This window comes from Vombatus ursinus, unplaced genomic scaffold, assembly GCF_900497805.2.
Source record: "Vombatus ursinus unplaced genomic scaffold, bare-nosed wombat genome assembly UNPS02014772.1, whole genome shotgun sequence".
Classification (NCBI taxonomy): domain Eukaryota; kingdom Metazoa; phylum Chordata; class Mammalia; order Diprotodontia; family Vombatidae; genus Vombatus; species Vombatus ursinus.
Genome location: NW_020954550.1, coordinates 22,416,614 through 22,441,943, shown reverse-complemented (window position 1 = coordinate 22,441,943; position 25,330 = coordinate 22,416,614). Strand labels below are relative to the sequence as shown.

The window sequence follows — 25,330 nt, the reverse complement described above, 5'->3', positions numbered from 1 at the left end:
TTAAACCCAATTGCCTAAAAAAAATAAATAAATAAAGAGACAGGACAGCAGGAGCATAAAATTTGAAAGGGTTAAAATCTAATTCCTTCATTTTACAGGTCAGGAAACTGAGACCCAGAGAAGTTGGAAGTCTTGCCTAAGGTCACACAATTGGCAGGCAGCAGAATTAAGACTCAAACTTGGATCCACTGACTTCAGGTTGTCTTATGACAATGTTTGTCTCTGTCTTCCTTTGGGGAAACAGGATGGGCTGGCTTATCTTCTCTACCTTCTCACAGACACTTGGGGCCTCAGTTTCTTAATCTGTAAAATGAATAAATTGGACAATCTCATCTTTTATGTAATTTTCTAGGATTATAACATCAATCTCAACAACAGAAATGGAAAATCTCTAACATTTAAATGAGGGAAATAATCTGTGGGGAAGCTTTAAGTGTTTGGTTTTCGATGCCAAGATCTAGCTAGCAATCTCTGGGTAAATTAGGGAACATTTAATTAGTGAATTCTCCAAAGGTATTTGACTAATATCCTGCCAAAGTGAGAGGATTTATTATTATTTCCCTTAAGAACATTGCTATTCCTCTTCTTCCTGAAATCAGGTCCAATTTTTAACTCAAATGCTTCAAAGACAGCATGGTCTGTAGCCAATTTATGTGCTGTAAAGGCTGTCTGGATACTGCAGAATAAGGATGCCTGGGTATCAAGGCAGGCTCCTCATTTACCATCAATCATGTCCTTTTCTAAGTGTGAAACTACTAAAGTATGTTTCTCCCAATATTATGCCCTACCTGATTATCAATGATTGCTCAGTTTAGATAAAGCATTTAGAAGTGAAAGTGGATTTTAAAAAAAGAGAGATAAAATCATCAACATCAGAGTAAGATATCTTACCCATTCATTCATTCAGCCAATACCCACTGGTGCCTTCTAGGTACGAGTCACTATTCTAGGTGGTGTAGAAGATACACAGAGGAGTAAGTTCTCAAGAAAATAGAAACCCAATGGATTAGAAAATGCACATGAATTGATAGAATACAAAGGGCAGCTAGGTGGCATAGTGGATAGAGTGTCAGGACTCGAGTCAGGAATACTCTTCTTTGTGAGTTCAAATCTGGCCTTAGACACTTACTAGCTGTGTGACCCTGGCCATGTCATCTAATCCTGTTTGCCTCAGTTTCCTCATCTATAAAAAGACCTAGAGAACTGAAAATGGCAAACCACTCCAGTATCTCTGCCAAGAAAATGGGGTTACAGAGATATGACTGAAAGAAGACTGAACAACAACAGAAATGAGATGTGGAAAATACTATAAGAAAGAGGAAGTTGTCAAAGGACTGGACTTCTGACTAAGATAGTGGTATGATATGTTAGACCCCTCAGCCAAAGTTTTCCCTAAGAGTATTAGAATTCAGTTGATTTTGTCCCTGCTTATGGTTTCTCCTGGAAACCTTAGATTTTAATTCATATTTAAGTTTTTACAGGAAGGGCAAGCTCTGGTTTCTTCTTGGTCCTAGAGCACACTTCTGTTTGGGCTAGGACAAGGGCGGGAAACCTGCGGCCTCGAGGCCACATGTGGCCTTCTAGGTCCTTGGGTGTGGCCTTTTGATTGAGTCCAAGTTTTAAACAAATTCTTTTATTAAGGGGATTTTGTTCCTTGAGAACAGAAACCATCTTAGTTTTCTTTTTGAATCCCAGCATTTAGCATAGTGCTTTGTACATAGTAAATGCTTAGTACTGAAAAGCAAAATCATTTTTTCGTTCATTCATCTATTCATTCATTCATTCATTTATATTATGTTCCAAGCACTGTGCTAAGTGCTAGATACAAAGACAAAAGTTGAAATAGTCACTGCCCTCAGGGAGTTTATAGTCTGCTTTAAGGTTTCTCACAACAACTAAGTTTTTAGGCTTATCAGAAAATGACAGTTACAGGCCATTAATCAAGGCTAGAAGGAAGATAACTCCTACCTGTAGCCAAAAAGGGGGTACACATAAAATGCACATAGAGTTGGAGGGGAGGCTATTTGCCTCTCAGCAGATTGCTACCCTGGGTCCTCAGCTTCGTTAGAAAACTCCTGTCCTCTCCTAACTTCACAACTGTTTCTCTGCTAGACTCCAAGATGGGTTGCCAAGCCACCCACACAGTGATGAGTTTTCCCAGATGGTCAATTCAGATTAGAAAGCACGTATCCCCAAGCCCACCCAGGAGGCCAGCTCCACGTTGGAACCACGGGGAAGCCCCCTGCTGTGGGATAAAGCTCTTGGGTAACTCGGAGCTATTCATTCCTTTTACCAGAATCCTCTAGGCTTTGTAGGAATAGGAAAATCTGAGACTGCTGTGGTCGTCCTTCCCCCTAAGGGGCCCTGGTGCCTCAAACATAATACAAGAAGGCACCAGGCCTCATTAAGAGAGTACATTTTTTTGCTGAATTGAGTTTTTTTTTTTAAATGAAGCCACTTTCTGGTTCTACTAGCTAAAGAAGTACAAGAAACCAAAGGAAACTATATTTGACTATATTGTAACCAGAAAATTGGCTTAACATTGTGGAACTCTGCTTTCCAGAAACTCATTTACTGCTACATTATCCCTCTCCTTTATTCTACTTAAACATATGATTCAACCTCGTCCTTTTGTCCTTCAGCTTGGTGAGATGTGAGAAGCAAAATGCCCTCTAGCGACCCTACCACGCTCCTGAAAAACTGATATTTGAAACACATTGTTCAAGACAAAAAAGCTGAGAGCATCGTTTCCTTTGTTGACTTTTGTGAGGCCTGTCTTTGGAACACCTGTGGATAATCCTGAGCATCTGGTGTCATCTACAAGCAGGAAAATCCCTGGGGGAACAGCAGAAAAGTCCAGAAGAGTAAAATTTAGAACTGGAGAGAGCCTCCAAGCTCATCTAATGCGACTCCCTCATTTTACAGAGGGGTCAAGGGTCTATCAGGGAGAGACTAAGTAACTTGTCCTCTGTCACAGAGGGAATAAGAAGGATTACAGGATTATAAACTTAGAACGGAAAGGGAACTCAGAGTTCAACTCTGTCATTTTACACATGAAGAAACTGAGTCCCAGAAAAGTTAAATGAATTGCCTAAGGTCGCACAGCTAAGACAACCGCACAGAGGCAGAATTTGAATCCAGGTACTCTGACTTTAAATCCATTACTTTTCCCACTGTACCAGTTTGCCTCAACAGAGTCCAAATCTGCTGCAAGGAATAATGAGCTCAGGTCCTGTGCAGGCTCTTCATTTATCCCTCTCTGTCCATGCTCTCCGTCATGTCATCCCGACCTTACATCACTTTCCCATACTCTGCTTTTTGGGCTGGTAAAGCTTCATGGGCATGGCTAATAAGAGGCCTGACACCCTCAGCTCCATCTTGCCTTCTTCCTGGAATCCCAGGGTGGGGAATGAAGAGAAGGTTACTATTCAAGTTTAGAAGGTTTTCAGAGCTACAGTATTTACAAGACTTTAAAGACAATCAGCACAGCTCTCTCAGACCAATTCAATTTAAGGTGTGCGTAGCACTATTAACAGTTTCCTTCCTTGGGAATTCTATGCTATTGACATCACAGACCCAGTGCCTTTCCTGATAAATGTGAGCTGTCATTATTATTGCCTTCCAAGAGCTTTGATCAAAGGTTTAAGATGTGTAGCTCAGGGTGGGATTGGGGGCAACTTGTTTTTAAAACTTACCCACATGGGACAACCCGACCTCTTCCATTGGTCTCAAATTTATGAACTCTGCCAATCCATGCCTCCACCCACCCAGGACTTTATAGAACAAGGAGGAGTTGAGGATCTAGCATTGAAAAACTTAGATTGTATTAAGAGTAAAGGGCCACATTTATTTAGTTAAATCCCTTCACCAGGCCCCTGTCCTGCCTGGGCCATAGATACATAGAGGAGATCTAGAGATAGCTCAATTCTTTCATTTTCTAGATGATGATACAAAGGTAAAGTCACTTGCCCAAGGGGCACAGCTGTTTGGCAGAGCCAAGACTACAAGCCAGGTCTCTTGACTGTCAAGCCAATATTGTTTCCATTATACCATTTTGCCATGTGCTGAATGGGCTTTGCTATTTACTTGAGTATGGGTGTAGCTCACCCTCCAGAGAAGGCGGGAAGAGCTAGTCATTCTTTCTCTCATATTGTTTCCTACACCAACATACATACATACTTTCTGTACTATTCATATTCCAGCCAGTACAAAGCTATTCAGGAGCAATTAGGAATCTTTAAATTAGCAATCTTTAAATATAATTTTGCTTGCACTAAAAAAGATTGCAGATGTCAATGAAACAGTCTTAGTATCAGTTATTCCAGCTTAATAAAGTTTATGGCTTAGTTCATTCACCCCCTTTTGAGTATTTCTCAAAAAGTCAGTCAATAATATTAACCTAAGTATGATTATTTCAGAGAGAACTATTTTCCTCCAAGAAACATTTAGTTCAGCAATATGGTGCTACATGGGTTCCATATAAATGCCGGAAGTCCTCCCAGATACAATTCCCCAGATTCAACTAGTCTCTAAATTTTTAAAAGAAGAATATGAAGATATTATTTGCTTATTAAAAAACTTCTTCCTTTTCCAACAATATAGCTGTGTGAGGCCAGTTTTCTTCATATAACCAAAATCACATATTTAAGCAGGCTGACTGCTCATACCTCTGATGCACAGGGCCAGGAGGAGTTGTCATACTCACTGCCACTTTCAGAACCTCCCTCTACCATCATCGGTCAGTAGCACAAGCTCACCTCCTTTAAAGTTCACCCCATTCTGTCTATATCCTTGTTAGTGCTATCTATAAACATTCCTTCCTTGGTGGGGCAGGATATGGGGCCAGTAGATTAAAGGTCGTAGGGAGCAATGAAAAGTTTGAGTCTCTGCTTACTACTTATTCTCCAGCTCCTGCTACTTCACCCAGATCCCACCCTCCTGAGTTCATGACCTCATCTCAGTGCCACAGATGACCATAGACCAGACCTCAAGAACCACCAGCCAAAGGGCTTTCTCACTTTCACAGCATCCAGTACTGAGCTCAGAAGGGGATGTGGAACACATGGAGTGGTCAAGAGAAGCCATGAATCAGACCTAGTGGCAGTGCTGGTGTGGGAGGTTGGCAGTACTCAGAAAGACATAGTCAGAGAGGTAGTTCAGTCACCCAGCATTGCATCTTTACCGCTCCTTCCCCAATGTTGCCTCAGGCTTGACCCCAGAATATCTGTTTTGCCTCCTCCTGGCCCAGGCTGAGTTGATCCGCCATCTTGATTTCAGTTGGGCTGCAATTTGGTTTAGTCCTATGCTTATTGCTCCCATAGGTAGGGGTGCTTGATATTCCTCCATTAAAAATACATTCCTTAACATACACACTCAATTGAGTTTAGAAATCTATCTTACCCTAAGAGAGTGGGGCTAATGATAGAAGGGAGGGCAGATTGGGGGAGGGGGTAATCAGAAGCAAACACTTTTGAGGAGGGACTGGGTCAAAAGAGAGAATAGAATAAATGGGGGGGAAATATAATGAAGGGAAATATAGTTAGTTTTTCACAACATGACTATTATGGAGGTGTTTTTGCATGACTACACATGTATAACCTGTATCCAGTTAATGAGCCTTCTCAATGAGGGTGGGTGGGGAGAGAGGAAGGGAGAAAGTTTGGAACTCCAAGTTTTAAAAACAAATGTTAAAAATTGTTTTTACATGCAACTGGGAAATAAGATATACAGGCAATGGGGTATAGAAATCTATCCTTCCCTAAAGGAAAATAGAAGGAGAAAGGAATAAGAGAAGGGGAGGTGATAGAAGGGAGGGCAGATTAAGGCAAGGGGTATTTAGAGTGCATGCCGTCTTGGAGTGGGGGGAGGGGCGAGATGGGGAGAAAATTTGGAACTCAAAATCTTGTGGAAGTGAATGTTGAAAATTAAAAATAAATAAATTAATAACAATAATAAAAAACAAGAAAAAAACCCCATTCCTTTGATTTATGCACTGTCTCCTCTCTCATTCCCATGAATCCTACTTTTAGAAATGCCTTTAGAGGGATGAACTCACTAACATCATAGTATGAATTAATCTATTCCTTCTGCAGCAATACAAGAGAAGACATAAGAAGTGGGGATATCCAAAAGGAGGGGAGAATGTGCAGAAGGAAGAGTAAGGACAGGGTCTTGCTTGCTTGCTTCCTTTATAATCTTGCCTAGGACAATACTTTCTCAGGAATCAAGGACATACTTGTTATTTCTAAGTGTTTGTTGTCTTCAAGAAAAAAACTCTGTTTCGTCGACTGGCAGAAGACAGGAGGCACATGAGAGAAAGAAATCTAGGAGGAAAAGGAGTTTGTAAACAACAGACAAGTCCATGGAGCATAGTGGAAGGGGGATGGGGACTGAATAAAGTTAGAAATTTTCTGAAATTAAGTTCCTAACAAGTCAACAACTGCCCAAACAATTGGCAAAAGTTCATATGAATAACATTTTCAGAACTAGAAAGCAACAAGTCCTTTGATTACTTGATCTGCTTCATCTGCTCTTCATGCTTAGAATTCTATTGAACTAGGGCAGCTAGGTGGCACAGTGGATAGAGCACTGGCCCTGAAGTCAGGAGAACCTAAGTTCAAATTTGGCCTCAGACCAAACACTTGAAGCTTACTAGTTATGTGACCTTGGGCAAGTCACTTAACCCCAATTGCCTAAAAGAAAAAAAAAAGAATTCTATTGAACTTAAAAATCTAACATCAAACTCATGTTAATGATTTAAATCTCCAGATTTTATTAAGTCAATCCCCCTCCCTCTCCCCAAAAGACCTTTGGCTGGATCAGGTACACTTGAAATTTCAGTGACTATTTAATGCAGAATTAATCAATCAATAAGCGTTTATTTGGCACCTGCTATGTGCCAGATACTGCATTAAATGCTGGGGATTTCCCATTATTAGGGTTAAACAGAAGGCTCTTGGTCATGGGGAAGCTAAAGATTAAAATGAATGAAAGAGACATTTGAACTGGCATGACACAACAGGCTTCAGAGCGAGGACTAAGAGATGACCAGGGGCGCCCTCTTGTGGCGAGTTTCCATTATTGGTTTAAATTCTTACAATCCGCCTGGTCTGCTCTCCAATTTTGCTGTATAGCCCATTCTCTGCCAAGTTTCTTCGGAGATCTAACTAAGGAATTGATAATTTTGTATCAGTATTAAGAGCCGCTTCTCTCTGATCAGATTTATAAAACCAAAGCATGTCTCACCTGGATATGCTTATATACCCAATACTAAAGAATGCTGGATTTGTTGTCAGAGGAACTAGATAGAAATTCTGGCTCTGCCACTCACTGTGTGGCTTTGGGTAAGTCCCTAGGCTTCTCTGTACCATAGTTTCCTCATTTTTAAAATAAGAGGATTGGACTAGATGACTTCTAAGGTCTCTTCCATCTCTAAATCTATGATCCTATTATCCAACTTTCTGAGAGTCAACTGTGACTAGAGTCTAGTTACCCAGACTAGTTAACATGGAGTGAAGATCCTATCCGAAAATTTAGAATCACAGTATCTAAGAGATGAAAGAGACCTCAGGGTCCATTTAGTCTAACCCGTTCCTGACTGAGAATTCATGCTCCAACCTCAGTAGCAAGTCTTCCAGAATTTTTTTGAAGACCTCTACTGGACATGGAACACGCTACCACTGGAGACTGGCCATTCCGCTTTTGTGTAGCCTTAATTGTTAGGAAGTTTTTCCTTTTGTCAAACCTAAATTTGTCCTACCCTCTGGAGTCAAGCAGAACAAATCTAGCTCCTATTCCACATAAACCTTCAAATACATGAAGACAGGCACACTCCCTTCCCTAAAGGACAAGTACAACTATCTCAACCATTCACTGGATTCCCTATTCTCCACCTCTAATTTTGAGCCAAATCGTCACACCTCAGATAATTCTTGAATGAATGAAGGTAAAAAAAATTCAGACTTCTGTTTTTTTAAACACCTTTAGCTCCTGTAAAAAAATCCAAGTGTTCCTTTTTATTCTTATCCTGGGGAAATAAGAATGACATTTGACCACGAAGCAAAGGGATCCTTCCCTGGTCCATTAAACAAGGCACTGGATTGAGTTACCTTACCCAAAGCCCTATGACAACAACACTGTTGCAATTGAAATGAAGTGCCTCCAGTTTTCAAGATGCTGGGAAAACTTATCAAAACCAGGCTTTCTGATTCCTGTTCTAAACTTCCAAACACAAGAATTTGTTTTTACTTAAAAGTGATCTAGATAATATACTCAGCAGGTGAACCAGGTATTAGGGCAGTGGTCTGAGTAGAGCTGAATTTGTGATTCATTCTTGGCCTCACCAAAAGATAAACTGTTGCATGTGGCGGGTACCATCATCCTACTAGTAACATAAGCTTGTAACCTTGGGGTCATCTTTGACTCCCTCCATCCTTATTCACCATATCTAATCAGCTGCCAAATCCTGTCAATTCTACCTCAGTAGTAATCTTTCCTAGTGAACCTATGCTTTCCACTATCACTGCTACCTCCTTAGTTCAGGCCCTCATCATCGCTCCCGTGGACCATTGTGAGAGCCTCATGAGTTCCATTCTCCCAGCTTCTTCTTGCTCTGATCCATCCTTTTTGTAGCTGACAAAAAAATGAACTTTTTAACACATTCTTGTGCTCACATTACTCCTCTAACTCTCAGTGGTTCTCCATGATAAAATGGAAATATCCTGACCAGGTATTCAAAGTCTTCCATAGTTAGTTTCCCAAGCCATATATCTTGTCTTTTTTCACGCTACTCCCTCTACATATTCTATATTCCAACTAAACTGGACCACTGGCTATATATCATATAGTGAAAAGAAAACAAATGAATTAAGATAACTGAAATCAGCATTCTTTGCCACAGGATGTAGCACAAATCATTATCTCACCTTCTTCATACTGCATGGAGGAGGTCCAGAGGATAGTCGGGAAGCATTTATCTTTCTCCACTGATTGCTACCTATGAGCAAAGGTCAAATCTGCTGAGGTCACTAATTCTGTGAGTAAGCTTTTCTTTTCCCATGATAAATGAAGTAAGGAGATAAGACATGAATCAACCTCCTTGGCCTCACTGTCTGAGGGGACCTTGCTTTCTTCATTCTGTAGTAGTAGAAGCTGAAAGACTGAACCAGATATGAAACTCTAGCTCAAATGTAAGAGTCAGGTAGGCTAGGAAGAGTTCAGTTAGTTTATTATATTAAACACACACACACACGTTCCTTCCACAAAACCTTTTAAGGTGCTGCTAAGTAATAGTGTCCATTACCCCCAAATTCCAACAAACAGTAACAACAAACACTTTTCTCCAAATGCCCAAAGAAAAAGGCAAAATTCTGCTCTTTTGGTTTAGAATGACAAGAAAGGACTTACCACTTGAGGGCGCCATTATCTTACAAGAAAAGAAAGTTCTGACAGTGTACAATCTTGGAAAAAATACTTCAATTGTTGAAGGATGGGAAGCCTCATCAGTGTACACACTCCCACCAGTGATAAAGTCGACAAATCCTCGACATCTTAGATGCTCTTTGCAAGTTGCTATGGCTGAAAAATTCCCTCCTCTGCATCCAGTTCAATAATGGCCATTTCATTTGTCAGTCAGTTGCTAGGCCCATGACCTAAGCCTTCTCAACTTGAAAAGACCTATCAGAGCTTATGCTATGCTGTCTGGGCCTTCAAGAATCCAAGGTCATTTGGATACATGTCATGAAGAGGCATCAAGGAAACACAATAATAATGATGAATTAATCTATTGTTTAGGTCCCTTTTCTATGAATGAATTAATGAAGAAGTATTTATTATGTTCTTATTTTATGTAAAGCCATTGTGCTTAGTGCTGGAGACACACCTTGAAAAAGAAGGATGGTCCCTACTCTCAAGGAGCTTTTGCTATAATTGGGGAGAGAAGACATTTAAAAGAAAGTTCAGCTATAGGATGGATGGAAAAGCCCAGAGACCCTTAAGGGCACTGAAAGTAGGGTGGTTGACAAGGCCCAAGGTCCTTCTAGAATCCAGATGACAGTGCCAGAGGTCCGAAGTGTATAAAGACAAAACAAATAGTAAGGACTAGAGGACCTTGGAAGGCAATGTTAGGGCAGAAAATAAGGCTTGGTGGTCCTCTATCTCACCAAAAGGAATAGAGTTCATGACTCCCATCTCAATCAAGCCATGCAAGCAGTCAAGCTTCTCCTAGGAAGAAGCTGGGAAACAGTATTAATCTAGTTTTTCCAATTCAAGTGGCCTCAACCAAGATTCAGTTCACAAGTTCCAAATTCCCTGTTTTGCAAAGTTTGCTTTTTACCATGCCAAGCGAAATAAAAGGGATATTGTGTTAAAAGATGCCCTGTATATTTTTGTGGAGAAGGCAGTTGCTTAATATCAACATTCCAGTATGAAATATGAAAAAAAATTGGGAACAAATTTCATAATGGGAATCTTCTGAGTTTAAACCGGAAACCTAAGCTATTTTGGCTCTGCAGGGGAAACTTTGCTTTACTTGGGTGTTTAGAAACTCCCAGGGAAGAGAAATGCTGACATATGAGCCTAGCTTCCTTTAATTGGCTCTGTTTTCCCAACATGTCTTACTTTCAGAAAGGGACAGAAGAGAATAATGGAGGACACAAAATTTTCAAACCAAATTCATCCCATGAAAATTGCGCGAATGGGCCAAATTGGAGCTTTGAGACCCAAGCAATGTTTAATACAGCACGGCTAAACCTGTATTACACAAAGACGTGCAGGAAAAGCTGCTGTCCTGATATCAGACTATCATCCTCTTATCACTGATTTTTGTGAATTCTATTTTTTCTTTCAGCTACTGGCTCCATTTAGAATTTCTTCTCCTCTCTTCTCCCCTCCCTTCCATCTATCTAAATTTAACCTATTTCAAAATAAAATTCTACACCCTCTATTAAGCCTCCATCTATTCTTTAGATCTTGAGTGATGACTTTATTTCTGAATTTCTATTGTACTTAAAGCCTTTGTGAACCATAGCAACTAAATCTTGATTTGTACAGCCTTGCATTACTTTCTCTTTTTTCCATATGTATCCATATGTATTCATTTGATCTCTCCAGCTATATTATAAGAGGCAATTATATACAATTATAATTGTAGTTTACATAACTTTAACACATGCTAAATGTGCATATGTTAGGCCTTCAATAACAACTGAAGAAACATGGTATGTATAACCTGGAAAGGACATATGGATTAGTAGAAAGAACATTGGATAAAGACTCAGAGGACCTGGATTTGAAACCTGGTTCTTCCATTTAACTAGCTGTGTGACCTTGAGAAAGTCATTTAACCTCAACTTCCTCATCTATGATTTTTAAGGTGACTTTCAGCTCTAAATCCTATGATTCAATACTTAATGAATTTTCTATAAAACAATAAGAAAAGAGAACTACCTTGCCTTTCCCATACCACCACCACCTAGGCATTTATGTAAGGGAGAGCCCAGTTTCACTAGATAAAAGGCAACAGTTCTGTCAGGCCTAAGACTGAAACTTATATCAAGCTTTAATTTGTATTATATCTTTGGTTCTAAAAGCTAAAAATGCTTCATATCCCATCAATCAATCAAGATTTATTAAGCTCACTGGGATACAAATACAAAGATTGAGATAATTCCTACTCTAAGGTATGACATGCTCTCACTAACCTTCAAACTACTAATAGAGGATAGAAAAAGGAATGGCTTTTTCATCACCCTCATTTTATGAAAAAGGGATCTGAAGTACACATTCTCAGTGATATGTTACCTCTATTCAGTCAAATTTTATCCAAACTTGTATAGTTTGTCTTTTTAAGTACCTAGATGACTTAAATAATAGTTCAAGCCTCTAATCTATTTACCTTCAGGACATTGAAAGAAACTACAAATCTAATTAAAGAATTATTGTCATTAAAATTTGAGAAATTATGGAATATGGAAGATGTATTGCAATTCACTGGGAAACAGACAAATGTCCCAATTTTCAATTGTGAAGAGGTAGATTCTCAACTATGACAGACTGATGAAATTGAGGTCCATCCCCAGCAAAATTCTAGAATGGATAAAGTCTCGCTATTCTGAATTTCAATTGTACTCTGGTCTTTCTGACCACACTACTTACTGTAGTGTTGTCTGTTTTTTTAAGCCTTATCCCTCTAAACAGATATCCCCCAACAGAGAGAGCCAGAATGAGTTTACTAGGAACAAATCACACTTAATTAACCTCATTTTGTTTTTTTGATAAAGTGCCTAGATTAGAAGGTCATGGAATGCTATACGTATGATGTATCTTCATTTCAACAAAGCACTTTACAAAGTCTCTTATGACACTCTTATGGAAAAGACAGAGAAATAGAAACTTGAAAATAATGTAGTTAGGTGAATTTTTGAACAGATAGGGTACTTGACTCAGAAATCAGCTCTCTATCCACCATGCCACAGCTGCCTCTCAATCCCATGACACCTTACATTATTAAAAGAACAATGGGCAGAATAAGAAAAGCAAAGCTCCTCATGTGCTCTGCACTCTTCAGACCACATTCAGTGTGCTCTGTCAGTTCTGGGTGGTACATTTGAGGAGGAACACTAACCAACCAGAGTCCATCCCAAGGAGAACAGTAGGATGGATTAAACAAGGAAGAGTTCAGGAAACCAGGGGGGGGGGGGCGGGGTTGGCCTAGAGACAAGAATATTAAAGGGACATGATAATGGTCTTCAAATATTTGGAGGGCCTGTCATATAGGAGGATTATAACTTATTTATCTATTTCCAGAGAATAGCAATAAGATTAATTGTGGGAGGATACAAAGGGACAGAGGGCAGCTAAGTGGTACAATGGATAGTTTCACTGGGCTTGGAATCAGGAAGATTCATTGTCATGAGTTCAAATCTGACCTCAGACACTAGCTGTGTGAGCCTGAGGAGGTCATTTAACCCTCTTTGCCTCAGTTTCATCAGCTGTAAAATAAGCTGGAGAAAGAAATGTCAAATAGCTATAGTATCTGCCAAGAAAACCCCCAAAATGGAGTCACAAAAAGTCAGATATGATTAAAACAGCTAAACAACATAAAGGGACAGATTTTGGCTCAATATCTAACAGTACAACTTGTTTCAAATTATAATCGTTGTCATATGAGTTCCCTGCGATTGGAAGTATTTAAGGAGAGCAGTGGTTCTTAAAGAGTGCCCCATGACATATGACATAACATCACAAGATATACTGTGGAATTTTGAAGCTTATTTGGTCACAGGGAAAAGAAAATGCATATTTTTTTTTGTTTAATATAAATTTTACTTTTCTAGCAAACATACTATGTTACATTAGTATTTGAAAACTAAATAAAATATACTTTTCACATATACAAATTAACCTCAAAACATGTCAGAACTTGAATTCTCAAAGGGCTCAACAAAATGGCTATTCTCAGTGAAGGGAAAGAAACAAGCATTTATTAAGCATCTACTATGTGCCAAGGCTTTACAAATATTATCTCATTTGATCCTCGAAACAACCTTGGAAGATAAGTGCTATTATTTTGCCTGCTTTATAGTTGAGGAAACTGAAGCAGACAGATAAGTTAAATGAATTATCCAAGGTCACACAGCTAATAAGCATGCTAGAAATTCATTTTCTTGAGTCTTTTCTTAAGATTATGCTGTCTCCTTTCCTGTAAGAATGGATATGGGAGGGGCAGTTAGGTGGCGCAGTGGATAGAGCACCGGCCCTGAAGTCAGGAGGACCTGAGTTCAAATCTGACCTCAGACCAAACACTTAACACTTACTAGCTGTGTGACCCTGGGCAAGTCACTTAACCTCAATTGCCTAAAATTGCCTAAAAATTAAAACAAAAAAGAAATGGATATGGAGAAGGCAAAATCAAATGCAAATAAATACCATAAAAAGGAGTGCTTATTTAAAAAAAAACAATTAACTTAGGTTGTACCTGAATATATAAAGCACAGTGATGCTCATGCAGAAAATTCAGAACAAAAACATTTTCACCTGAAATATTTCATGTTTTATTTGTTTTTCTTAGCCTTCATATAATCAGAGTTTCATAGGATTTCAGAGTTTGCAAGGACTCTAAAGATCCTTTAGTCCAAGCCCCTCTTTTCATAGTTACCCAAACTGTGGCCCTGAAATGTAGAACCACTTCCCATGCTTGGCTTTGTGACTGGATGGACTCTTCTACTGTATACTTCTGGTACAGCCTTATTTATGCAAGCAGATAAATCAGGCAGACTCATTCAGGGTTCCTTACTTGCTTGTTAAGCCAGTTTCTTTTCTTGATGTGCAGTAACAGCTGTTTTTCAACATTTCCTCCCCAAACATTGGGTTGACCTGGCTTTAGGATGAGTTACCCAGGGGCCTGGGGCTGTCCAATACTGAGAGAGAGAGAGAGGATGGGCCCTACCAGACCCGGGTGGCTTTAATAACCCAAACTTGAAAGAAGCTGATATGTGCCCGATATGTAGCATAGCAAGGATGGAACCAACCTCCTCTTTGCCCTTTGAAATCCAGAGTCAGGACAAGTCCCTGGGAAGTCAGGACTGCTGTTCTCACCATTGCTGCTTCAGTCATTGTCAAAAGGATTGGAGTAAGGAGGAAAAGGAAGATACGGGTTTAACGAGGAGGAAAAGAAAACATCTCATGGTCTTTGGATAAAAGAGACCAGATCACCTTGTGATATTTGGACAGAAGAGACACATAGTTAATAATAATAATAATAATAATAAACTTTAAGGTTTGCAAAGCACTTTACATATATTATCTCATTCCATCCTCACAACAACGCTGTAAGGTAGGTGCTATTATTAATTCCCATTTCACAGATGAGGAAATTGAGGCTCAGAGAAGTCACGCAACTAGTAGGTGTCTGAGGAGGGATTTGAACCAGATCAGCCTGACCCCAAGTCCCTTTATCAACCACAGCTTGTTGCCTTCCCTATCTCTAGCTGCTTTGTGCTATCCCGGACATAGTGCTAGATTTGGAGAAAGAAGATCTAATTTATGAAAATTTTGAAATCAGAGCTATCGAAAAGTGGAAAAGGCAGCTCACCCTTCACCTGAGGTCTTTAAGCAAGGGCCTGACAGCTAGACTTCCACATATTGTGATTGTGTTTCTTTTTCCAATATGGATTGGACTTAACAGCTCTGAAGTCCTAGGACCTGGTGTTAGCTTTGCCAAGGTCACTTCTCTTCTCTGTGGCTCAGTCTCCTCCCTGTGAAATGAGAATGCTAAACTAAGTGATCAGTAAGGTTCTATCCAGTTCTAAAACCTAAACTCCTTTGAATATGCTAATATAGTTTCTAAGGGAGCTGAAGCTGATAGAAGACTGAGAGAACTTGGCTAAAAAATGTTATTTAATGATGGTACAACTGTATTGTCCCTTTTACCCAGTTTTTTTTCTGCTGTTTCCCTAATTACTCCCCTGGAATTTGATAATTTCCCATAAAATGACAGAACTGGAAGAGAATTTAGAAATCAGTATGATACAAGGAGAAGACTATTGACTTTTAAGTCAGAGGAGCTGGGTTCAAATCCTGCCTCTGTCATTTGCTCCCTCTCTGACCTATGTAATTCCTCAGGTCATCTGTTTCCTGATCTTTAATATGAAGATGTTGCACGTGATGGCCCCCAAGGTCAACTTCCAGTTGTAAATCTATGATCCTATAAACTAGTCCAACTCCCGTATTTGATATATGAGGAAACTGAGGCCCCGGGAAATTAAGTGATATGGTAAAGGAAGGTAACAAGCTTTTATTAAGCACCTACTATGTGCTAATTACTTAAGTATTATCTCATTTGATCCATCCTCATAGCCATCTTGGGATGTAGGTGTTATTTATCTCCATTTTACAGATGAGGAAACTGAGGCAAACAGAGTTTAAATGACTTTCCTCACAGCCACGCTGGAAGATGGGTGCTGTTATTATTCTTATTTTACAGATGAGGTTAAATTACTTTCCTGGTATCACAACTAGTAAGTGGCTGAGGCTGAATTTGAACTCAGTTGGTCCTGAATCCAGGCCCAGTGCTCTTTCTACTGAGCTATCTAGCAGCCTCAAGTCACATAGCTATTAGATGGTAGCACCAAAATTAAAATCTGGGTCTTTTAACCCCATGCTCATTGCTATTTGCATTGGAACACAACACTCAAGGCATCTTAGGTCAAAAGATTCATCTGAATTATTTTCTCAAACATTACAATAACTCACCTATGAGCCCTCTGAAAAACTGGTTAATTGAAATAGAGATATATGATGTAGAGGTTACAGTGCAGAGTTAATGATCTGTAGGACTCTGTACACAGCTGTGGAGCAAGGCTTTGAACAGAGCCAGACAAATTCAGCTGTGATTATCTTCTGGTCCTGCAGTCAGGCAATAAATTGGAAACCCTAAGGGTGTAGCCTGGCTCAGTGGAATGCTAACACTAACTGCCCACACATCAATGAGTCCCAGAAATGAGAGGTTTCATTAGAAAAAAGGCAAAGTTCTTCCAATCATCAACAGCTTTTCCTGCAGCTCCTCAGATAGCCCATCAGCCATGCCACAGTGGGCAGTGGTCTTTTTACTGCCCAGTCATCATCACCATCACCAGTACCATCATCATCAAAGAGACACCCTTCTGGTAGTATACAAATGAAATTGTTTCAGTGCCTAGTGTGTTCACGCTCCAGAATAAAATCTTATGTTATTCTGCCATTATCTTTTCACTGAGGTCACTTTAACTGGCTAAATGTGTCTTGTTTAGTTTTGTTTCTGAACATTTATTCACTTGGTTCATGTTTGGCTCCCTAGATCAATTAAAGGGCAGATTGGGTTAGCTGTTGTTTCCCCAGTACTGCAGACGGTAAGAAGACCACCTCATATTTTGGCTCTGTTTAATGCTGCCAGAGATTCAGTCACTAATCTATAGAGAATGGGAGGGAGAGATTGGGGTGTACCATTCTTCTCTGCCTTCTTGTCCTAAAGAAAGCTTGTCCTCTTCCTAAAATATTTAGCAGTTACTGTCAGATCCCTATAGCAGAAAAATAGGAGAATATGATAAGATGCTACTGAAAATACTAGGGCAAATGGAGCCTAGAGGTCTAAAGCACTCAATTAACAGAATATGAATTTCCCAGATTCAGTGAAATACAGGTATAGTGACTGATAGGACTCCAATAACTAACAAGTGAATCTCCCAGAAAATGGCTACCCCCATAGTCAAGATATTCTATGGGTCCGCATTTCAGAAACCAAAGTAAGCCCCCTCAGATGTAGGATTTTCGAGAGGACACAATAAATGGAAAGCAAAAGCATTTAATGAGACATGAACAGGATAGCCACCAAGCAGGCACTGGCAGAGGGATGAGACAAATAGCACTGACTCACCAGCAGCTGACCAGGAGTGGATAGCAAAGGTCCATTCAAGCAGTCTACAAGAAAAGGTGCGCTCATTTCCACGTGAAGAATCTTTGTCTGTGAGGATGAGGCTATGGAAGCCAACTGTCCCGTAGCAGATTTTTTTAAACACAGGCACCCAAACTGGATGTAGGCTTTTAAAGTTACAAACACATTTGGGCTGGACCAGAGTCACAAGCATGGCCTCTCCTGGTGGGACACCTGTTAGAGAGTGGGTCCCCTGTGGAAAGGTGGCATGCATCATCTTCTGAAAGGTGAAGGAACTCCCCGCAAAAGAGATTCTCTGTGGTAAGGTGGCCCCTTGGGGAAAATCTCTCCATTCTCAGAGGGCTTGAATTCAAGTCCCTTCCATACCCATCTAGTTAAAACATTTATGCCTCATTATATTTATGCTCTAGTTTATGAGCATGGGCTCTGTGGCTTGAATTGACTCCCCTCTCAAAGCCTCTGAGAGTGGTCCATGCCCATGAAGCCCTGACATTATGAAAAAAGAAGAGTAACTCAAGATAAAAATCCTAGGATGTGGCAACAAAGGGGAAAAGTGTAATGAAGTTTTCAAGGACATAGGAGGACATAGGTATGAACAGAAGGCAACCTGGCAGTGGAGATAGAGAGTCTGCTCCGTCCCTGCCAACAATTTTCTGTTATGAGGCTGAGGTGTCTTTGAGCAGGAAGGATCTAGTTCTCAATGAGAGTAGTGAGAACAGAGCAGTCAGCAATGAGAAGCATCATCCAGAGGAGGGTTTTGTGTCTAACTCCAAATTGTAGATCCATATCACAAAAAGGAACAGGACACAGGTGATTCACAAATTTCCTCAACTGACTGGACTCTGATTTTCCCGGAGATGTAATAGTGCTTGGGGACATTGTTCACTCCAAGGGGAAGGAGCTGATGAAATGTTGTTTAACTTTTTGGAGTGTGCCTTAGACTACTTGTAGATGGCCTGGGTCCAGTAGTAGGTATATAACCAGAAACATTTTGGTTATTTTAATATTTGTTTGATTTTATTCCTTCTAATGATTTTTGGTAGTGAGTAGAGATACCATATACAGTAATCATAATTGTGCAGCTAAATCCATTTTTAACATGTCAATATCCAATAAATATTTATTAGGCAAGTACTATGTGCCAGGCATTGTGCTAAGCACTGGGGATACAAATTTAAAAAAAAGAAATGGGGGAAGACAGTACACAGAAGGAAGCTGAAAGACTGGAAGAGATAGGTATTAGAGTGAGTGTATGATATTCTGTAGATCAGCTGATAGGAAATGAAGAGTTAGCTGGAATATTCTGAGCCCTCTATAAGGGAAGGTTTTTACTCCTCTACCCTCCAGCCCTCCCATTAGAGGGGAGAGACAACTGAAGATTCTGAGGAGGTGTTGAGTATCAAAGCTGAGTCAATCTTCATGATGATTAGATTTCACATTATCCAGGGGGAGGCATGTTATTCCAGTAGAGTGACTGATGGGAGACCATGTTCCCATGATTGAGATTTATTGAAATATAGCAGGTCCTGGAAGGAGGGATGAGTTTGCTCATGTGGGACAGTGGTTCAAAAGCTATTCTGATTGGATAAATCTTCAGTGACCACACTCCTGAGATAATTGAGATAAATATTTGTCACCAACCAAGAGGAAGAGCTGGAGAGATAATGGTGACACTTTTCTGCTAACCATAGAGACCTTGACAACTGTCTTCTAGTATTGGTGAAGCATATAACTATGGAGATAAATGCAAAATTCCCACTACCTGGTTTTTATTGTGGACAGCAACAGGTTAGGGACTAGTAGCACCACCTGGTGTTCAAATTCATAAAACTAATATGTTTTGAGGCTGTGACCCTGAGTGCTTTGAAAGAGGAATGGTATGCTTGAGAAGTGCCAGTCACTGATATTTTCAGGTTGCCCTTGAGCTGAGGCCATGAGTCAGAGAAGTAGGAATAATAACAACGATAATAATGATGGTGATGGTGGTGGTCATAGTAACTCACATTCATATAGCACTCGTTCTGTACCAGGCACTGTGCTAAGTGCAAGCCTTACATTTTTTATCTCATTTGAACCAGAAACCAGCCTCTCTGGAACCTGAGTATAAAATTAAAATGAAATACAAATGAGTTAAAAGAAGTTTTCTTTGACATCTTAATGATATATCTAGCATATCAAATTATGGTGATAATGAGGATGGCATAGGGGTTTATATTATAGGGGATGGAAGCTAAACCACCTAGGTGAAGAAACAAAGAGATTTTTAGGGGTCCTAGAAAAGAAGCTTAGGGATGGCTAGGTGGCACAGTGGATAGAGCACCAGTCCTGGAGTCAGAAGGACCTTAGTTCAAACCCAGCCTCAAATACTTACTAGATGTGGGACACTGGGGAAGCCACTTAATGAAGGAGAAGGAAAATAACAATTCAGAAGCCTTTGGAAAAACTCTGGGATCAGAAAAATAAGAGCACAGGATGAACTGATGGAAAATGGAAAGGCTGGGGTAATCATCCTGCAAGAAAAGTACAAAAAGCTATGATAGGTGAAAAAAGAAGAAAGAGACCCAGAGGAAATCCATGATATGCTGATTGAAGCAGTTTAGGGAAACTGATTTGGAAAGAGGGTGCTCAGGGATCCAAAAAAGGTAAATGATAGGCTTCCTATGAGAAGCTGTGAGGGTAGATGGCTGTCAGTGGGTCAAAAGGCCAAAGAAGATAGACTGGAGGCCTAGATTAGATTCTTGTCCTCTAAGGACTCAGGGAGCCGAGTGAATGATGCTAGAAGCTCAAGACTAGAGACAGAAGTAGGGTAGACCAGCAGTACAGGTGAGGCAGGGCTAGAAGGCTCTAGAAATTAGAGAAAGAGTAAAAACAATGGAGTCCTAGTTGGCGGGGGGGGGACTGTTCAATGGTCTAAATTTTGTGTAAGATTGTGTCTTTATACTTTGAGTCACCTGAGGTACAGAGTTTGTACCTAGTGCACTAGACAGATGATGATATTGATGAAGACAATGATGATAAAGATAGATAGATAGATAGATACTTGGATTAAGTACTTACTGTGTGCCCTAAATTCTAGGGATATAAATACATGCAAACAAGATAATTCCTGCCTTCAAGAAGCTTACATTGTAATGAGGAAGATAATATATAAAGGATAACTGGAAGGGGGTCAGGGAGTTGGAGGTGGGAGGGGAGTCTCTCTGAGTGAAAGGCAAGCTTGCTTGAGAGAAAGTGGAGAAATCCAGAGAGTGAGTTGGGCCAGGAGTAAAGTGAGCATGGATGGGGCCCTTCATGAAATGGTGGTCTAGGCTAGGGACCCACCAATCAAGAGAGAAGGCCCTATGATTGAGATCATTAGAATCCCAGAATTTTAGAATTTCAGTGTTGTAAGAAACCTCAGCAACCATTTAGTCCAACTCATAATGAAAGGAATTCCTATTTTAATGTGCCTGACAAGTAGCTGTCCAGCCTATGCTCGAAGACCACCTCTCATGGCAGCCTATTCCACTTTTTGGACACCTCGAATTATCTTTTTTTTCCATTTTCTTTTTCTTTCCTTCAATTTCTTTTCAATTTTCTTTTTTCAATTTTTAAAATTCATTTTTTTATTTTAGTGTCTGAATTCTCTCCTCTAACCTTTTCCCCACTGAGAAAGTATGAAAAACTTGTTCCAAATATGTGTATAATCAAACAAAACAAATTCCACATTGGTCTTGTAAATATAGATAGATAGATAGATAGATAGATAGATAGATAGATAGATAGATAGATAGATAGACAGACAGATAGATAGATAGATAGAGATATTGATTGGTCGGTTGTTGTCCTTTGTTCTCGAAGAGGACCAACATGACATCACTATTATTACAGTCAAGTTGTGTGCCTGACTGTGGCTGATCAGACCAATACAAGCTCGTAATGTTCTACCACAGGTTGGGCACAAATAGTCCATGTGAACATTTAGGGTAGAGTCTCTAAATTTGCGCATCTCACGTTTCTTTTGAGCTGCTTCAATTCTGCTTTGCTCATAGAGCACAGCACCTTCTCTGATGCAGGCATGCCATGATGAGCGGTCCTGTGCCAGTGTCTCCCACGTCACACAATCAATTCCAAAATTCTTAAGAGAGACTTTGAGAGTGTCTTTGTATCGCTTCTTCTGACCACCATGTGAACACTTGCCCTGTGTGAGTTCTTCATAAAATTTTCTTTTTGGCAAGCCTACATTTTGCATTTGAACAACGTGGCCAGTCCAATAGAGTTGTGCTCTCTGAAGTAGAGTTTGAATGCTTGGCAGTTTAGTTCAAGAAAGGACCTCAATGTCTAGTATCTTATCCTGCCAGGTGATCTTCAGAATCCTCCCAAGACAATTTAAATGGAAGAGATTTAATTTCCTGGCATGGTACTGGTAGACTGTCCAGGTTTCACAGGCATACAACAACAAGGTCAGCACAATGGCTCTGTAGACCTTCAGTTTGGTAGTCAGTGTAATACCTCTTTCTTAAAGGAAAGATATAGATATATAGATATACATAGATATACATGTGTGTATATTACTTCTCTATGTGGAGGTGGGTAGCATGTTTCTTCATTAGTTCTCTGGCATTGTGATTAATCATTGTAATGATCAGAGTCCCCAAATCTTTCAAGATTGCTTGTCTTTATAATATTGCTGTTACTTTGTAGATTGTTCTCCTGGTTTTGCTCACTTCATTTTGCATCAGTTAATTCAAGTCTTTCCAGATTTCTCTGAAACCATCCCCTTCATCATTTCTTATAGCACAACAGTATTCCGTCACACTTGTTAAGCCATTCACCCATTGATGGGCACCCCCTCAGCATCCAATTCCTTGCCACAACAATAAGATGGGCAGTTTTCATTGTTAGGAAGTTTTTCCTGACATCAAGCCTAGACTTACCTCACTGCAACTTTCTTCCTTGCTCCTGGTTTTGCTTTCTAGTGTGAACCGAACAAGTTTAATTTCTATTCCACATGTTCTGTTCCAGCCTTTCCCATACGTGAAGACAGTTAGCATATCCTGTCAATTATTTTCTTCTCCAGGCTAAATATCCTGAATTCCTTCAGGCTACCTCATATGATGTGAACTAAAAGCCTCTGAAGAGATCAATAGATCAGTTGTCACCAGGGAAGAAAGAGGGGAGGAAAAGATCATGACCTTATGGATTCAATTTTCAGAGAAGAAAATACCCACTTTCCCTTTTCTAGAGGGTGGTGCCAGTAGAAATTTAACGAAAACAAATAATGTTAGGAACCTGTCTGGGGAGCCCTCTCATTGGGAGCTTACCTAGAGATGACCTGAAAAAAACAGTCAATTTCTTTCCTATCCATCCCCACCAGCTCCATCCTCACTACAAAAAGCACAATACCCAGGCTATCTCTGTCCTCCCCCAGTTACCATTATGCTTACAACAGAAAAGCCAGGCTAGTATTGAAAGGGACAAAATCACTTTATGGCCTGTAGGTAGATAATTTAATTTGATTAAAATAAATAACATATGAAGACATACAGAAGATAAAGCACTTCTTAATTAGAACTGTCAAAAAATGGAACATAGATTTAGAAATGAACAGGACCTCAGAGGTCCTCTACTCAAACCTCCTTATTTTATGGATGGGGAAACTGAGGTTATAAGAGGTTAGATGATTTGCCTATGGGTAGAAAGCACCAAGACCGCCATTGAGAACTATGTTATTTGACACAAAATCCAATTCTTTCTATTGTACCGCATAGGATCTAAAGACAATTAATTCTAGAATGAACTTCTTCTGCAGTTGATTAGCTTCTTGTCTCTGCAGCACATTGATGAAGACCCAAATCACAAAATATTAAAGCCTGGAGAGACTGTCTTATGAAGCATCTCTACAAGTTCCTCATTTTACAAAGGAGGCCCAGAGAGGTCAAGTAAACTTGTGTAAGACCACACAGTTGGGAAATGGCAGAGATGGGAAGCAAACTCAGGTCTTCTGCCTTCCATTTCAGGGCCCTTTCTACTCTACCACTCTGAGGTACAGGTGAAAGAGTTCTGGGTTTGAAGTCAGTTACTAGGTTTGGATTCTAATTCCTTTGCACCATACTTTCATAATCTTTAAAATGAGGAGATCGAACATCTCCAAGGTTCCTTCCAGTTCTAAATCTATGCCCATATGAAGAGTATTTGATTGTTTAATTAATCCTGGTTTCTCTTCATGGGCATAAACGCATCTGTGCTGAGAATCTTATATAGACTTAGTGTCAAATGATATCACAGGAATCCATCATAACAGTCATCCAAAATCAGATCAATAACTACATTAATAGAAGAGGAATGACTTAGATGGTAAATACCTGCTATACTGGCCTAGAGGGTACCTACTAGGTACCTAAAGGTAAAGATGGTTGTGTGTCTTCATAACATCTAGGGCATCATGAAATTTCACTGGACATTACTTGAAAACAAAAAATCTAAGAGGAAGGAATTCAATTCAATCAGCATTTATTAAGCACCTATTATGTACCAGGGGATAGATACATAAAGACAAAGCAAAATAGTTCCTGCCCTCAAGGATTTTATAATTCCATTGGATTGCCATACCATCCAGTGGTCAGCTGTATTATAAAGCCCTTTTTACCATCCTTGGTCAACATTGGCTACCTCTCTAACTGAAAGATAGGATATGAGATTCCTCACCACCATATTAGGCAGGTTCCCTGTGGGATGTTATTTGGTTTCCTTATTATAGATCTTGCCTTATGTTTTCCCTCTATAGAGGTACATTTGTTGGAAAATTCCAAGACAAAATCTGCCTTTCATTCCTTTGCCTTAAATTCCATCATGGGAGCTTAACAGCAACTCTTAATGTGATCTTACCGAGCTTACTTTCTGCCAAAGTAAATTCTATTTCTTCTTTAAGTGTGCTCTTGGGCAAATGGAGTTGCCAATAAAACCACAAAAGTGGACATTTTAGCAGAATCGGTCAAAGTCTTAATACATTTATTTCACTGTATTCCTACACTTTCGCTTTATTTCCAAAAGAATCAAGTTGGGCACATAAATGAACAAAATAATGATTATAAATGTATATATAATATAATACATAGTTTATATATAATATATAATTTATAATTATATGAGAATTATAATTATGTGAGATATAATATATAATATAGTTTATATGTAATCTATTCTAATATATATAATTTTAGGACTGGATCTGAGATTTCATCTGCATAATTCCAGAACCTTCCACCATGGGAAGCTCCCTCTAACAATGTGTGTTGACACCCGCTCTGCATTGTAGTCTGGGGAGCCACTTGAGGGCAAGCACTGAAGCTGAGTGACTTGCCCTGGGTCACATAGTCAGTATGTGTCCAAAGTGGGACTTAAAACCAGGTCTCCCAGACACAAAGGCCAATTCTCTATCCACCATGCCTTGGCCTACATCACAATTATTTATATTCCTAAAGGTTTGGAATTAGATTTTTCTGTGCTAAGCTGGTAACAGCTTGGAGGAGTCCCCATTTGTTATGAAACTTCTTGGTTTCTAAATGATTAAGCCAAAGCTAGTGAATGGCTAACCTTCCATGTTCTGAGAGCAGGTTCTATAGTTTAGGAATACAGTGACATGGATAGACTGTGGCCTAAATAACAACCCAAAGTGATCGGATGAAGCCAGAAAAGTAACACTTTTTCAAATCTAACCTACACTGTGTCAACAGTCTTTGTCTCTCTCTGTTTCTTTCTCTGTCTGTCTCTCTCTCTCTCTCTCTCTGTCTCTGTCTCTGTCTCTGTCTGTCTTTCTCTGTCTCTGTCTCTGTCTGTCTGTCTGTCTCTCTCTCTCATTGAAGCAAATTTTCCAGATTCTTCAGGGCTGAAGCATGTGATAACTGCCCAAAATTCTATGTT

General features: G+C 39.7%; 1 protein-coding gene across 1 annotated transcript in view; it reads right to left on the bottom strand.

Moving 5' to 3' along the window:
- Positions 1-22,461, bottom strand: part of LOC114044085 (chondroitin sulfate proteoglycan 4-like) — a 116,370-nt gene extending 93,909 nt beyond the window's left edge. The window contains 2 exon segments of the mRNA XM_027863369.1: positions 17,411-17,687; positions 22,345-22,461. Coding sequence (XP_027719170.1) covers positions 17,411-17,687; positions 22,345-22,461 — 394 coding nt within the window.
- Positions 22,462-25,330: the final 2,869 nt, after the last annotated feature.